This window comes from Ambystoma mexicanum, chromosome 4p (assembly GCF_040938575.1).
Source record: "Ambystoma mexicanum isolate Mex_15411 chromosome 4p, UKY_AmexF1_1, whole genome shotgun sequence".
In the NCBI taxonomy this organism is placed as follows: Eukaryota; Metazoa; Chordata; class Amphibia; order Caudata; family Ambystomatidae; genus Ambystoma; species Ambystoma mexicanum.
In genome coordinates, this window is record NC_090927.1 from 575,800,664 (window position 1) to 575,816,436 (window position 15,773).

Genomic DNA, 15,773 nt, shown 5'->3' on the forward strand with positions numbered 1-15,773 from the left:
TCACACCCGATGAATCAGCACACAAGGATGTTCTCTAGAATAAAGGCTTTCAGCTCCTGGAAAGTTCTTGTAAAATAAAAACACTCCTGCACTGAAATAAAGTGTTCCTGCTCACATCTCTATATGAGCCTGGCACCAAAGGCGCCAGGACTGAGTCCAGCTAGGGCCCCTGTGTTTATAGGTCCCAAAGGGACATAAGTGAGTCAAGTGACCCATTGCACACATCACTAGATGGTGTGGTTTTTGTGTTCTCGGGCCTGTGGCCATGACATCAAGCAGCAACTTGATGGTCCGCACCGTAGCGGTCTTCAGTGTCAACAGCCACTGCACCTTACCCAGAACGGCTATCATTTCCTCCGAGTGGGACGCTAGGCAGGAGACCATGTTGAGCCTTGACTCCAGAAACAGTGTCTTCTGCCATGGAATCAAGCAGGACTTTGGATAGTTCACAGAGAATCCCAGATCCGTCAGCAGCCGAACGGTCCTCCCAGTTTGGTCAACGGCTGCGTCCCTTCACTTGGCCCAGATGAGCCAGTCGTCCAGGTACGGGTACACATGTATCCCTTGTAGGCACGGATGGGCCGCCACTAGTGCCAGGCACTTCGTGAACACCCTGAGCGCCGACTTCAGTCCGAAGGGAAGGGCCTTGACTTGGTAAGAGTATAATTTCAGGGCACGCTTCACATCCAGGCAGTGCAGAACTCTCAGTGCCTCATCCTTGGGATCAGCAAAAAATGTAGGCAGCATTATTTCCTTGTTCAGATGGAATGCGGAAGGCACCTTAGGTAGGAATGCTGGGTGTATCCACAGGACTACATTATCCCTGTGAAACCTAGTATAGGGCTCTGAGGCGACCAGCGCCTGGTTTTCGCATATCCTGAGAGCCGAGGTGAGGCAGACTAGCAAGGCCGTCTTAATGGTGACCATCCTGATGTCCGCGGACGCCATTGGCTCAAATGGTTTGTGCGCCAGGGCACCCAACACTGTATTGAGGTCCCACACTGGGATGGTTGGGTGGAGTCTGGCGAGACCAGTTATACGCTTCTTGACAATTGGGTTGGAAAAGGAGAAGACCTCATCCTCTTGAGTTTCTGTAGGCCCCGATGGCTGCCAAATAAGTACGGCAAGTGTCTACCTGCCCGCCAGAGTGGGCGAGGTGCGCGGAGAAGGAGAGGATGTCGTCCAATGTACATGCACAAGGGTTGATGTCCTTAGAGTCTGCCCAGTGGCAGAACCTGGTCCACTTGCTCTTATATTGGACCCTGGTAGCTTTGCTCCCTGTATGATCTCTATTAGCCTGAGGTGTCCTAGCGTGACCTGCTCAGGAACCATGCTGTGAGGGCTAGAGTCTGTGGCGCAGGGTTAATTACCCTGCCCCCCTGTTGCACCAGAAGATGTGCTGGGCCTGTCAGAAGGCCTGTCAGAAGGCAACCATGGAGCTATTAGGATGATATTGCAGATCACCCTGTGTATCAGCGGAGTGGGCGTGAAGGCATATGCGGTCATGCTTTTCCACTGAAACGCATCGCCAGGGAGCTGGGGCCCTGCCAGGAGGCAAATTGTTGGCACTTCCTGTTGTCCCAGGAGGCAAAGAAGTCCACCCTGGGGGGGCGGTGCCCATCTGTTGAAGATCTCCTGCAGTACAAGGTCGTTTAGCTGCCACTCGTAATTGTCTGCTCCCAGTCTGCTGAGCCTGTCCGCCTCCAGGTTGGATTCCCCCGGAAGGTGGACGGCCCGAGGTAGATGTTTTCCAGGGCCCACTCCCACATGCTGACTACCAGTCTGCACAGTGGGGGGTGGTGGCGCGGGGCCTGGTACCTCCCTGCACGTTGACATAGAACATGCTGGTTGAGTTGTCGGTCTGAATGAGGACGACCTTTGATAAATCAGAAGGAAGGCTCTGAGCGCTAGCCAGATGGCCTTCAGTTCCAGCCAATTGATGTGGAACTCCTGTTCCTGCCCGGTCCAGGTGCCATGGACACAGTGGTTGTCCAGGGTGGCACCCCAGCCCTCGAGAGAGGAGTCTTTGGTGATGGTGACCTGTGGGATCAGTTGCCGGAAAGGCTTGCCCGTCCGCAGGTTGCTTTCCCTGGACCATCATGTGAGGTCCGGGTGAAGCGACAGAGGCACATTGATCATCTCTGACTGGGAGCCTCGCTCCTGGTTCCAAGATGCCACAGTGCAGCTGTATCTTCCTCATCCCGAGTCTCGTGTGGGGGATGGCCAAAAGGACTGCTGCCATGAGACCCAGTAGGTGTTGGTACCACCAGGCCAAGGTCACTTTTCTGCTGAGGAAGTGCGCTTTGGTCCTCTTGATGGCCATGATCCTGTCCTCTGAAGGAAAAACTCGGAGCACGTCTCATATGAGCCCCAAGAAGGTCAGTCTCAGCGTAGGCTGCAGCTGCGACTTCTTGAGATTGAATGAAAAATCCAGCTTGTGCAGTGGGTTCATAAGAGCGTGGGAAGCGTGGTGCCCGCTTCCCGAGATGTCGCCCTGACAATCCAGTCGTCGAGGTACGGGTCGATGTGGTGGCCCTGCAACCTGAGGAGGGTTGCCACGGTATTCAGCCTGGTAAAGACCATGGGGGGCAAGTTGAGGCCAAAAGAAAGTACCTTGTATTGGAAATGGTAGCCCATGATCCTGAATCGTAGAAAAGAACGATGAGGCTGCCAGATCGGGACGTGTATGACTTTTTGTAGTGGTAGGAAGAGATGGAGGGTGTAAAGGTCCAGCACAACTCTCAGGCCCGCCTGGTTCTTTTTCTGAATGGTGAACATCCTGGAGTAAAAGCCCAACCTCGCTGGGAGGCGAGGACTTCCTCCACTGCCTGGCTCGACGAGCGACCGGATCTTCACCAAAAGAGTTGCTGTCCCAACCTCTGGGAGTGGAGGGGAACAGGGAGGAGACAGTACCCCGTGGATACTACAGAAAGGATCCAGGGGTCCGTGAAATTCTGGCGCCAAAATGTGCATGGAGAGCAAGCCTGCCCCCCACTGGAGACACGTGGACCTGAAGGGGTGTGTCATGCCTTCTTTCCCTCTGAGGCTGCTCCAGAGCAGGGGGTCTGGAAAAAGCCCTTACTCCGCCCGCCCCTTTTTGTTGCTTGTGCCGATGTTGTCGGTGAACGGTCAGGCTGCCTAGACCTCCGCTCTTGGAAGTCGCAGAAACCTCCATATGTACGTCCCTTGTCCGAGCGCTGCGGTGACTGGGTGTACGTTTTGGTCGTGGTCTTTGTAAGGATGGATAAGACATGGCCGTTTGTGAGCGGTTTCTTTTTGTCCAGCTCCTTGTCCGTGGTGGAGTGAAAGAGGTCACTCCCCTCGAACGGAAGGTCTAATATGCGTTCCTGGACAGTAGGGTTGAATTTAGTAGCATGGAGCCAGGCTGTTCTTCTCAGGTCTGTGGCAATGCAGATGGCCCGGCCAGAGGTGTCGATGTGGGCCACGGTGGACTCCATGATGTCTTAAGCCACCATCTTGGCCTCTGCCAGTCCCGACTTTAAACGTGATTGGCTCTGCGCCGGAAGCTCTGGGAGGAAATCAGCAATTTCCCACCAAAGCCTCTGGTTAACTGCTGCCAGAATGGCATCCGTGTTGGATTGACGAAGATGCAGGGACGCGTTGGAATACAGTTTCCTCCCGTACGCTTCCAAGATCTTCTCCTCCTTGCCTAACAGTGCAGTGGAGGAAGAGGACGACTGCGGCTTGCAGTATAGTGATGCTGCAGCGATCACAGAAGAGTGCGGCTGAGGGTGGGCTGATAGCAAGAGTGTAGCCCCCTCCATCTGCCTGTACTTGGCATCCAGGCGTCGATTGACCCGTTGGGCCGAGAGGGTCTTGAGCCAGCCCTTTTTGGTGAAGGCTACCACGTCCTCCTGCATCGAGATGCCCGTTCTTGCTGTGGGACGCAGCATGAGGACTTCTGCGAAGACCCCCTCTGCTGGTTGCTCAACCTCGGGTTGAGGAATACCCAAGTACTCTGCCAGCCTCGCCAGACGTTTGTGCAAGGCCTTGGCCAACAACGGAGTGTCTGGGACCTCCTCATCCATGCCCACCTGAGGGTCCGGTTGGTCCGGCACCAGTGGAGGGGTGCTGGGAGCCTAAGGCTGGGGAGTGGAAACCAGAGCCGGAGGCTGGTACAGAACCAGCCTGCACAATCAGTTGGGGGGCTGCCTGAGGCTGCACAGGGGCCAGAAGTGCCTGTACTAGGGCCAGCGGCGCCAGCCCCATTGGCAGGAGCACATCCCTGATGGCATCCCTGGGAATGTCTCCCATCCGAGGAGATTTCATGAGCCTGAGGAACCTTTCAAAAATATCTGTCCTCGCAGGCCGGAGTAGTAGGCGATATTGACGGGGTAAGGGGTGGCTGCTGGAGCCGTTGCATGTCCCGCCCATATGGACCCTGCCCTGCGCAAATGAAGGATAGGCTGTAGGCCACATACTCAGTTGACACCAGTCCCACTTACACACATTCCTCCACCTGCTCCCTGCCTTAGTGCAGTATTGGGCATATGTCAGGAATGTCTGGAAGGGCAGCCATTTTGTCAAGCTGCCTTCCACGTGCCTGTGTCGTGTTGCTCAGCTCATTGGGCCCCGCCCTGCCCAGGACTCCGAGTGTGGATCATGGGGCCTACCCTGTTCCTCAGGCCGAGGCCTGGTAGGTGCTTCGCCCTTGGCAGTTGCTGGTAGAACTGCGTATGGGCGCCCCCTCGGACATGTTGCCGGTACTAGGGCGTGGCCCCTCGGGTGACGACCCGGTAAAAACCTTTTGGTCCCTCAGCACTGTCACCGGGAGGATCTACTGACCCCCCTCGGCCTGTCGGCCGATCGTTACTCGAGCTGATATGAGGACCTGGGCGGTCCATCCCACGCGGGTTAGTCCTTGGGAAGGAGTCTCCCTTGCGGGGTGTGCTGGAAAAGAGCAGCCCTACCTTGTGCTTGGATTGATGATAGACAAAGTCCTTTAGGTCCTTTGTAGGTGATCTCTGGAAAAGCTCTCTTCAACTGCCGAGCCTGTTCTTCAGAGACCTCGAGGAGAGCGCGTTGCACACGGTACAAACTTGCCATCTGTGGTCTGGCCCAAGGCAACGTAGGCAGGGGGGTCTTTAGTGGGAGCCTGTGGCAGGATGAACACCTGCTGAACCCTGCAGAAGCCGACATGCGCTGGAGAGGAGCATGACGTGACGCCTGGGGACCGAGTACCTGAAAGACAAAGGAAAAAAAAAAACAAAAAAAAAAACACACAGAAGAGAAGTATCCATGTGTGAAATTACATGGTCGAAGCCAAACCCAGGAGCACTGGTGAATTTCGGCCCGTTCCTGTCGACGCGGAAAAGGGGACTGAGATGTTGCGCTGGAGGGCGGAGTCAGGGCAGTAAATGCTCCGTGGGCCGCAACCCCGCACACCTCAAAATTTAAAGGGCAACAAGGTTTTTTCTGGTGAAAAAGGTTGTCTCCTGTCCCTTGGAAGGGATGCCCGTGCAGTATCGAGGAAAGGGGACGGGACGTAAGAGTATGTCGAGGATGACTGCCTGGACCACCTGGGCCTTCAGAGGCAGGTCAGGCACTTTTCCCTGCGCCTTGGTCTTCTACTGCAGCTTCCCTGGGTTAGCCGGGTTTCCTCTTCGAGGAGGAGGTGGAGCGATGACTGGAGATGGAGGCAGACTAAAGATGAGCGCGCTCTGCCTGTTGCGGTGCTTGGTCTCGTCTTGGGCCCCCATGGATATAGCGCCTTCAAAGGACTAAAAAGCCTGCTTCTCAGACCGGCCGGTCTTCAGTGAGGCATGCCCCTGCTTGCCACACGGAGTAGAGGCCTTGGCGTTAAGCCACAGTGCCAACCTACTGTGACGATCCTGGACAGTGCGCATTGAGAAACCAAGGCAGATTTCACAATACGCTTCCCTGTGGTCCGGATGGAGACAGTCACTGGGAGGGTTTGTCCTCCACAAACACGTTCCTCAATCTGCAACTGGAGCAGAGCTTGAAGAGGGATCCTCTGGAATCTTCAATGAAACTCTCGACAATTCTTGCCCATGAGGAGCATTGAAAGACGTCGACAAGTTGATCCCGGCTTGCCGGGCACTGGAAGAAAGATCTCACGGGCTCTATTTGATAAAATTAGGAACTTTTTATCAAGAAATCGCGAAAATGTAGCAAAGCTCTGAGCAAAGCACAAGGACTCCCAACACTTGAACGTGCAGTAACAATCTGAAGATGGCTGCCAGAGGGGTTTAGGGAGAGGGCAGTAATTGGCTAGGGGCAGTATAACCCAGAGCTCAGTGATTGGTTTAAAGGAGAAAGGCAATAAGTGAAAATGTTTATTCTTTTACCAAGGATTCCCAGCCTGACGACACAGGAATATTCAGGAGCATGTGAATATTCCCCGTTGTGAGCATGTGAATCCATGCTGGAGAAGCCATATAGCGTCATCACATACAGTACAACCTGGTGCCACTGAATGGTGGGACCCTACACATGGGCCTGCTCCATAGGGCATGCCAAGCTACAATTGGTTGTTTCTTCCCCGTCAATCAGGATCCACGAGTGTCAACTGGGCACATCTTTGCGGTGAAGGTCAATGTTGCTTTCTAAACTAAACATAATAATCCTACTTACTATATCACTGTGGCATGCACCTGGGCAGCTTGGGGAGTTTCTGTTATGGGGAAGGGAGGGTAAAATACAATCATGCTGATGCACAAATTCAGGGCTTTGTCGATGCTGCACCTCCCACACTCGGTATCCAGCCAGTGTTTTATCTTTAATTTATCCCTCCCTGTACCTAGTGTTACAAAGGGGGAGCAAAACAGTTGCGCATGCTTAGATCATTTATGGACATTTGATTTGTGTTGGGCCAGGAGGGTCACTTGCTTATTGAATGCAGAAGTGTGGGGGGTGGGGTCGGGTCACGTGGTGTGGAGCAGACTCTGGACTGGCGGGTGAGGGTAGGAGGCCTGTTGACAGCTTAGTGGTGATGAATGGATGCTGTGCGGAGCCTGGTGTTGTCTCACGCTTTTGTAGGGCCATTCCTCTGAACGCTGCTAAATGATTACAACAGTGAAGGGACACAGAGGAAGTGGACTTCCTTGGGAACTGGCGGCGTGCATTCGCTCTACTGTGAGGGTGTTGGGCCTAGTGAAATCTTTCCATGGAGCTCAGCTGGTACAGCGCAGTCACACAAGCCTATGTTTTCGCCAGAACTACAAAATGGCATTTCTTTTTATGGGCCTCCTAATGCTATGCTGCTGCTGTTAGTGCAAAAGCAATATTGCGTGGAGTTTCATAGTGTAGTGTACAAAGGAGGTGGGGGTGGGAGGGGGGGGGAGCCACACTATCTCGTAGGGGATTGGCCTCACCTGAAAGCGCTTAGGTGGGTGGGATATACTCCTTTCCATCCCAACACACACCCGACTGACCTTTCCTTTCCCCGCAGGGATTAAAAGGTGGAGTAAGAAAGCACAATACGAGCAAGGAGAGCACAGCAGTCATCACAATGAGACGGCCATTTAAGCGCAGCAGTTCAAGAGAGGTCAACAGTACACGGGTCAGGCTTATGCCAATAAGCAGGAGCGAGGCAAGCACCCGCGTCCGTGGTACCAGCCATAACTCCAGAGAAGCCTAAAGTCAAGCGGTTCATCACAGCCAGTGAGCCGAGGGGAGAACCGATAAGAACCAGGCTGTGTTGAGTGAGAATTGCAAAGTGGCCGGTTTTTTAACCAGATTTGATGAACTGTGAAACTAAAAGTGTTAAGGGAAGACCAGCTACAAAGGCAAACCAGCACCACTTGGGTGCTAAACTCAAGAGACTCTGGTCGATCCCCAGCTGAACGATATAATTACAAGAAGGCTGTCGGAGGGCCAGCAAAATAGGTCAAAGGGGTCATACAGAGAGTCAAGCAAAATCCCTATACAATCGAAAAACTGATCTACAAGTGGTGTGACATAAAGGTGAATGCCACAAACATGGAGATGTGTAAAAAGGAGAACATTGAAAGTAAAGAGGGGTCAGCACCAAGAAGAGGGGGATCTAGGGGTTGAGCCACCATCACCCTGACCAAGAGCCATAGTAAACCCGGTGAAGGGAGGGTAAGAATCGAGAGGGGTTGGAGCCTGGCAGAGAGAAATCCAAGGGTGAAAAGGCATCACCCCAAGATTGAGAAAAGTGAAAGCAAAAATTAAGAGACACCAAGATGAAGCTATCACCCAAATACTAACAGTCAAGAGGGCTCTGAGCCCGACCAAGCGAGATCCAGGGGTGAAGCTATCATCCAAACCTCAAGTAAGAAAAGAACGGACAAATAAATTAAGGAATAAGATACGTGAAGTGTCAGCGCCCAGAAGAGGAGGACCCAAGGGTGAACCATTATCACCCGAGAGGAACTTTAATTTGGTTAAAAGAACTTTCATTTGGTTAAAGCAATTTTTTTTTGTTTTGTTATTTGAACACCTCAGGCCCGAAGGCAAGAGGAACGAGACTTGTCTATCGACAGTCCTGATAACTGCCATTCTCGTGCTGGAGAAGGCCAAGACTGTACTGAGCTCCAAGCTACCATCTTACCCCATACTCAACACGTGGGGAAGGAAGGCCCAGGCTACCGCATCCTGACACATTATTTAAGAACACTTTCTTTTGAGAACTATCCCACATCCCTTTTTGTATTAGTTGTGAGGTTTGGCAACAGGCTTCTTAGTATAGGCCCTTTTATTTTCACACGACGCAACTTGGACTGCCTTATTTTTCAATTTGATGGTTGACGCTTGCTCCCATCTTAGATTTTGTTTTAGATTAGGCGTTTTCCCAACCTGCATACAGCATTCATTGTTCAATAAACACCCTTGAACTGTGATCACTTGTGTCTGTCTTACTTGTTGCCGCCAAGAGTTCCTCACAGTTGACAGCTGCCACAGGTCCGAGAATCAGGGCTGTGCCGGCCAGCATGGTGCTATGAGGATTATCTTCCATTCCTGATCTTGGACGCCACCTTGTGAACCAGCGGTCTGGGTGGGAATGCATATGCCCACATCCCGTCCCAGGGTATCTGGAGTGCGTCCCCAAGAGAGTTGCATCCCTTTCCTCCCCAGGATGCAAGTTGCTGACACGTCCGGTTGTTCACTATCGTAAATGGGTCTGTGGTGGGGTGGCCCCATCTGATGAACATTTTCTGGAGTACTCTTCCATTCTGCTGACACTCGTAATTTGTTGGCAGCAAGGGGACTGAATCCGTCTGTTCCAGCTTGGATTTTCCCAGATAGGTAAACTGCTGAGATCAGCACCTTGTGACTGATAGCCCATACCCAGATTTCCAGGATCAACAAGCGCAGCTGCGGGATCCGGTGCCTCCCCGTTTATGGATATAGTACATGCAGGTCGTGTTGTATGTCTGAATGCAGACAGACCTGCCCGTGATGGTCAGGAGAAAAGACTTGAGGGCCAACCAGATAGCCATTAGTTCCAGCCAGTTGATGTGATTCTGCCGGTCGATCTGGGTCCAGAGCTCATGCACTGAGTGCCTTCCCAGAGTGTCTCCCCACCCATGGAGGGAGGAGTCTGTGGTAATGGTGTATTCTACGGGAGGGGGGGGCGGAGCAGCCTGCCCACCAGGATGTTCTCCTGCTGCCACCATATAAAGTTGTGGGCCATAAGTTGCAGGATGGAGACTTGGGCCCCCCCACCCCTCGATGGCCCGACTCCTCGTCCCAGGAATCCGCGAAATGCAACTGAAACCTCCTCATGCAGAGTCTGGTGTATAGGACTGTCAGGAGGCATGCTGCAACATGCCCAGAAAGTGTTGATACCACCAGGCCGTGGCCAATTGTCCTGCTGCGGAAATGGGAGACGGCAGTCCAAATCGCTGCAACCCTGTCCCTGGTGGGCAATACCCTCTGCTGCTGTGTGTCCCACCACAGACCCAGAAATACTAGCGTCAGTGTAGGGGTGAGTGGTAGTTGATTGAAAATCCCAGGTCGAATAGGGTGGAGATGAGTCTGTTGGCTGAGGCTCGAACCTGCTCTGGATTGGGGGCCCAGACTGACCAGTCGTCCATGTAGAGATAGACATGCAGCCCCTCTGACCTGAGCCTTGTGAAGACTCTCAGGCTGAATTTAACCAAAAGGGCAGAACCTTGTACTCAAAATGCAGGTCCATGATGCGGAGCCTGAGGAAGGCCCGGTGAGGCTGCATGATGGGAACATGACGATACGCATCCTTCAGGTCCAGCGAGCATGTCCAGTCTCCCCATTCCCAGTGTCTCGGCTATGAGTGCTGGGGTCACCATCTTGAACTTCTGCAGGGGTAGGCAAAGATTCAAGGAAGACAAGTCCAACACCACTGAAGACCACCTTGTTATTCTTTTGAATAGCAAATATGCGAGAGTAAAAGCCCTTCCCCTGCTGTGGGGGTGGGGGGAGTCTTCCTTTACCACCTCGCTCTCTAAAAAGGAACAAATCTCTGCTAGGAGTGATGGTGTACCGATCTGTGTAAGAGGGGGAGAGCTCAGGGGAGGAGAAGGAAAAGGTAACCGGAAGCCCCAGGACACAATTGAGATGATCCATGTGTCTGCAAACTTCGCCCGCCAAGCCTGACTGTGCAGGGCCAGCCTGCCCCCAACTGAAGCGCCGTGGACCTGAAAAGAATGGTTCTGGTCAGAGGCTGATGAGTTGGAGGAGGGCTGGAAGAACCCCTTATTTGAGGCTCTGTGGTGTTTTCGCCTGTGCTGACTGGGAGACCTGTCAGTCTGCCTTGCTTTGCAGTCCTGGAACTCGCAGAAACCTCTGAAAGAATGCCTAGTGTCTGAGCGAGACTGTGCCTGTGAAAAAGGCTTTGCTGCTGGCTTGTTAAGAATGGCCAGTGACTTGGCCATCCGAGAGCTGCTCTTCTTGTCCAGCTCTTCATCAGTTTTGGAGTGGAAAAGATCACCGCCTTCGAAGAGAAGGTCCAGGATTCTATCCTGGACATCTGGGTGGAACCTGGTAGCCTTTAGCCAGGCCGTGCGCCTCATGTCCATAGCGAGACAGATCGCTCTGTTAGCCGCGTCGATGTGGCCTACCGTGGCTTCCATAATGTCCTGTGTCACGATTTACGCCTCAACTAGGGCCACATGAGGGCGGCTTGTCCTTAGTGATGTCACGCAGGAAGTCTGCGATTTCCCTCCACAGGCGTTGATTAGGCACATCCAAGATGGCATCTGCGTTTGCCTGCTTGAGGTGTAGACCGGGATTGGAGTAGACCTTCTTGGTGTATGATTCAAGAGCATTTTCTTCCTTGTTCAAGAGGGAAGGCATCTTCAAGTACTGCTGTGGCAGTACTTGAAGATGCCTGGGGCTTAGCATACAGGGATGCTGCAGCAATAACTGAGGAGGTTGTGGGTGTGTCGAGAGCAGCATGCTGTCCCCCTCGGCCTATCTGAACTTAGCATCCAGATTGTTAATTGGTTGCGTGGAGTGTGGCTTGAGCCACCCCTTCATGGCCAAGGCCTGCACATCCTTCTGTAGGGGTATGCCTGATCTAGCCTCTGCCCTGATGCTGAGGACATCCACCAGAACTGCCTCAGGAAGCTCCTTCTGGGGCTGGTGAATGCCCAGGTATTCCGACAGGACAGCAATCCTGTCATGGAAGGCTTTTGCTGAAGGTATGTCCTGCTCCTCCTCAACTGTGTCCTGCTGGTCCTCTGCCCCTGGAGGTGCCTCTGGTTTGGGGGTATGCACCTGCACCAGGGCTACTGGAACTGGCTGCTGTGGAGGCAGAGATGGAGGCAGGAGCATATTAGACTGTGTTGCGGTGGGCTGCGCAGGCGAAGCCGGGGGCAACATGTCCTTGATAATGCTCCTAAAAATGGAGCCCATTTGAGGAGATAGCATGAGAGAAATTAATCTGTCAAAAAACCTGTCACAGGCTAGCTAAGCGCAATCCTGCACCAGAGGCGAATACGCCTGCTGCCTCCACTGTCCTTGGCCGTATACATGGGGTCACCGTACCTGGAATCAGAGATGTTGGTTATGACGTGGACCAGGTGACGGACATCATTGGTACCCAGTCTTCTCTTGTGTTGATCACCTGGCTGGCGGATCTCCGCACCTGTGTGGGTTCCCGCCTTTGAGAATCGGCACTGGTGGCCCTCTTGTCTCGTGCCACCGCCATTTGTCCGTGCCTTGAGCAAGTGGACCTGTAGATGGTGTGTTCTCGGGCTCGGCCTGGATGCCTGTATGCACAGGCTCTGCCCCGCTCTGCACCTCGGGTGTACACCCGGTAGGCTGTGGGCCCTCAGCCTCCTGACCACTGGTGCTGGCCCCGCTTTATAGGCGCACCCTCAAGTATGGACCCGCTATAAGGGCAAGACCCTCAGGAAGAGTCCCGGTAGTGGTAGAGCTCACAGGCCCTTCAGCTGTGGAACCGGTAGGGCCCTTAGACCCCTCGGCTGTGAAGCCTGTAGCTGCATGAGCCTCAGTGCTCCCTGAACCGGGGCAAGGGCCAGATAGACCCCTCCCACCAGAGGGTTTCCACGGGAAGGAGTCACCTCTGGGGTACTTTGGAAAATAAGGCACCTACATTCTTTGTCTTCCTCCGGATGTAGTCCTTGATGTTCTGTGGGAGACTCTTGTTGAACAGCTCTCTCCAACGTGCGATTTGGTATTTAAGCGACGTGGGCGTGAGAGCTTCCCACACAGAGCACCCGTCCCATTCGTGGTCTTCACCAAGGCACCAGATACAAAGTGCGTGCAGGTCTGCTGTAGGGTAGTAACTGTTGCACGACGGGTACATGCTAAGGCCTGTCGAGACCGATATGCGCCAGGGACAAACTAGGGCACCAGTGGACGGTGTTCCCAAATCTGCAAAAGAAGATTTCGGGGAAAGCGCGTAGAATTAAAAGGCTTGATGCCTCACGCAGGAGCACTGGTGGTAGCAGTTTGTTCACGTCGATGCAAAAAAGGTGACGTGTCTGGCACCTGTGGGAATGGTTAAGGGAGCCCGCAGGCCCGTATATCTAAAGAGGAAATGTCTTTCTGGTGGAAAAGAGGTTCCGTTCCCGCCCTCACGAGGGATGCCCGTTTAGGATGGAGGAAAGGGGACGGGCCGTAGCAGTAATGTGGTTATACATGCACGGTTGGCTGAGTGAAGTGCAAATTTTAATGGTCGCAAGGCTTCTTTGGAGACGCTGAAAAGAGGGCATTCCCACCACTTATTTATGCCGTGCAAGAGCTTGTACTCGAAGTTCAAGGGGTAAACTATTTGATTTATTGTAGGTGTTGCAGGAACTGAGCTAGCAGAGCTTTCTTGGACAAGAGAATTGAGTCTAGTAGGAAGCCAAGCTACTGAGTGGTCCTGTACGAAAAGGAGCAATGTTGCTTTGGCCAAGACAACTAAGTGAGCATTCACCAGGCCTGAAGAATAGATAGGTGGTGTTGACAGCGGTCAACATACTGATGTATGGCGACCACTTCAGAAAGCTATCAGCACTTTCAGCAGCTCCATGTACACACTGAATAATACTAGGGGGTGCGGGGGGAGGGGCCATGGAATCCTGAGGCACGTTGCAGGAAAAAGTGGCACGGATAGAAATCTGCCAGATAAGAACCCCCCTCCTCCCTCCCCTGCCCATGCATGAGGACAGAAAGGAAAGAAGTTCCCCATAGTGCAACAAATGAAATGCTGCCTAGTTCAAAAAGCAACAGTAGTCATGCACTCCAGCCAACATGTATGTAGAAATGTATGAGATAAATTTAAAGTACATTCTTAAATACAGGACGATCATTGCCACAACTGCCTCCTCGAAGAGGAAGTTTATAAAGATCCAAGAAAAATCAAATGCGGTACCTTTTCGTAAACCGGGAAGTATCGGTTAGTGGCCTTATCTAGCAATGTCTCGACACCTTTTTTCTTTTCTTCGAGTGGAAGAAAGCCGAGGGAAGCGATGAGATACATAAGATCCATTGTTCCTTCTGTGTACATATCGATGCTGCAATGAAAGTAAAGCATTAAAAATTGTTAATAGAATCAGCACCATGTTCAACTTCCAGCCCCCTTGTGAAATTGACAGGAATATGCAGGACGAATTAGCATGAGTATGTGCCATGACGATACTACAAGGTGTCCCAATAATCTGTTACTTTTCTGTATTTGCACTCATTAGCGACATGACTTGTAAGCTTTTGTCACCAAAAATAATAATTGCTAAAATAGATATTTATGCAGCTTTCCCATATACAACAATGTGACTGCTCACATGCCCGTTAATGTGACTCGTGCTCCTGCCCGATTTGGCATTCCTGACCTATTTTTAGCGAGTGGGGTCTTTGTCAAACTCATTCACTAACTTAATTCATTTTGTATTAGGGGGCATTTGTGAGTCATTATACTATGTCCCCCCCACTTTTTTTTTAGAGATGTCCTGGCTACCAGTGTTGACTACCCATGGTTGCACAGCCACTAAGGGTTTGAATGTTGCAGATCCGGTGACCAGCAGAATGGAGACACCCCGGCTCGGATTTTCGGACATCGTAGTGGGGGATCTAGAGTCATTCAAGGGCTCAACTACCTGAACTTGGAAACCAAAGCAAGAGAGGCCAAGGGAACACCTGAGCCAAGGGAACACCTGGAAGCTTCTGCTGCAATACATGCTGCCAAAGCCAACTCCTGCCTGGCAAGGCTCTCCTCGCTACTGACTATGGCATCTCCCTTTTGGAGCCAGGGTGATCAAATGGTTGACAGTCAGGGCGATTTAGGAAATCCCCTCCCAAGGTTGTGGATGCATTGGGTCTCTATAATCCAGAGTTTGGACTAAGTGGGTGAAATAGCCGTAATCTGCTCTGTCAATCTCAAATTTCACCTGTGGAACAAAACTGGCCATTTGGGATTTTCTCCACGTAACATTTTTCACAATATATATTTTTTCCAGGGTGAGGGGGCACCAAACATTTTGGGCTTTAAAAAAATTGTGAAAAAAGGGAGGTTTTCCTGCCTGCAATTCCGTTTTTTTTTTTAAACCTAATTTCATTTTGTGCGTGACAAAAGAAACTGAAATTTTGGGAGTAACCACCCCCGCCCCCACCTCCTCACCCCACCACCCCCCAACGAAATCCAGGCAAACTTATTCCATTTATTTTTTTTAATGTGCAAAGCTGATAAAAAATAAATAAATAAATAAACGGGCCAGTCGGGGAAACTGAATTGGAAGCAATTAGCCAATATACTTTATCCGGTGGCAATTTCATCCATCCATAGCTGGGATGTCTGAGCCTCCAATGGATTTTGAATAAGTTGCAATGTGTTTTAATGCAGACATTCCCTGAAGAAACATCTGTAATGAAACACTTAACACTGCAGAAGTAGCAGCAATAGAAATTGCTTTTCTGATCAAAGCGTTGGTGTTTCCGTCAAACCTATTAGGTGGCTGGTGCACTATGCAAGGTTCAGTTATTGATACACTATTTATACACGTGGACAATGCACTTAACATGATATTTTTTGCATGCATTCTTATCGTAATAAATCAGCCATTTCATTGAACGTTTTTGATCATCTCTATGCACTGGTTCACGTATGAGAACACGGCCATTCTATGATAGCTTATGTTCATACAAAACCCGAGGTCCAGCCTAGTGGCATTCAGAACTACCAGCCTTCCATCCCCTACATGTTTGTAGCACTGAGTCACATTCAGCTTGCAGAAGAGAAAGTTAAATAGGAATGCAAGTGGAGTGGAATCAGGACATTGTTGAAGAATGGCAATTGGCAAAAGCTGTGCTCCTTCCAAATGTGGCAGTAGGTGTGACGAAGC

At 51.7% G+C, this 15,773-nt stretch overlaps 1 protein-coding gene across 6 annotated transcripts in view; it reads right to left on the reverse strand.

Annotated features, from left to right (window-relative positions):
- The window catches only part of LOC138453358 (glutathione S-transferase A4-like), a 549,822-nt gene that overhangs the window by 175,197 nt on the left and 358,852 nt on the right, over positions 1 to 15,773 (reverse strand). For all 6 annotated transcript variants that reach the window (XM_069606115.1, XM_069606114.1, XM_069606113.1 and 3 more), the window contains one exon: positions 13,811 to 13,952. In XM_069606115.1, coding sequence (XP_069462216.1) covers positions 13,811 to 13,952 — 142 coding nt within the window. The remainder of the gene's footprint in view (positions 1 to 13,810; positions 13,953 to 15,773) is intronic.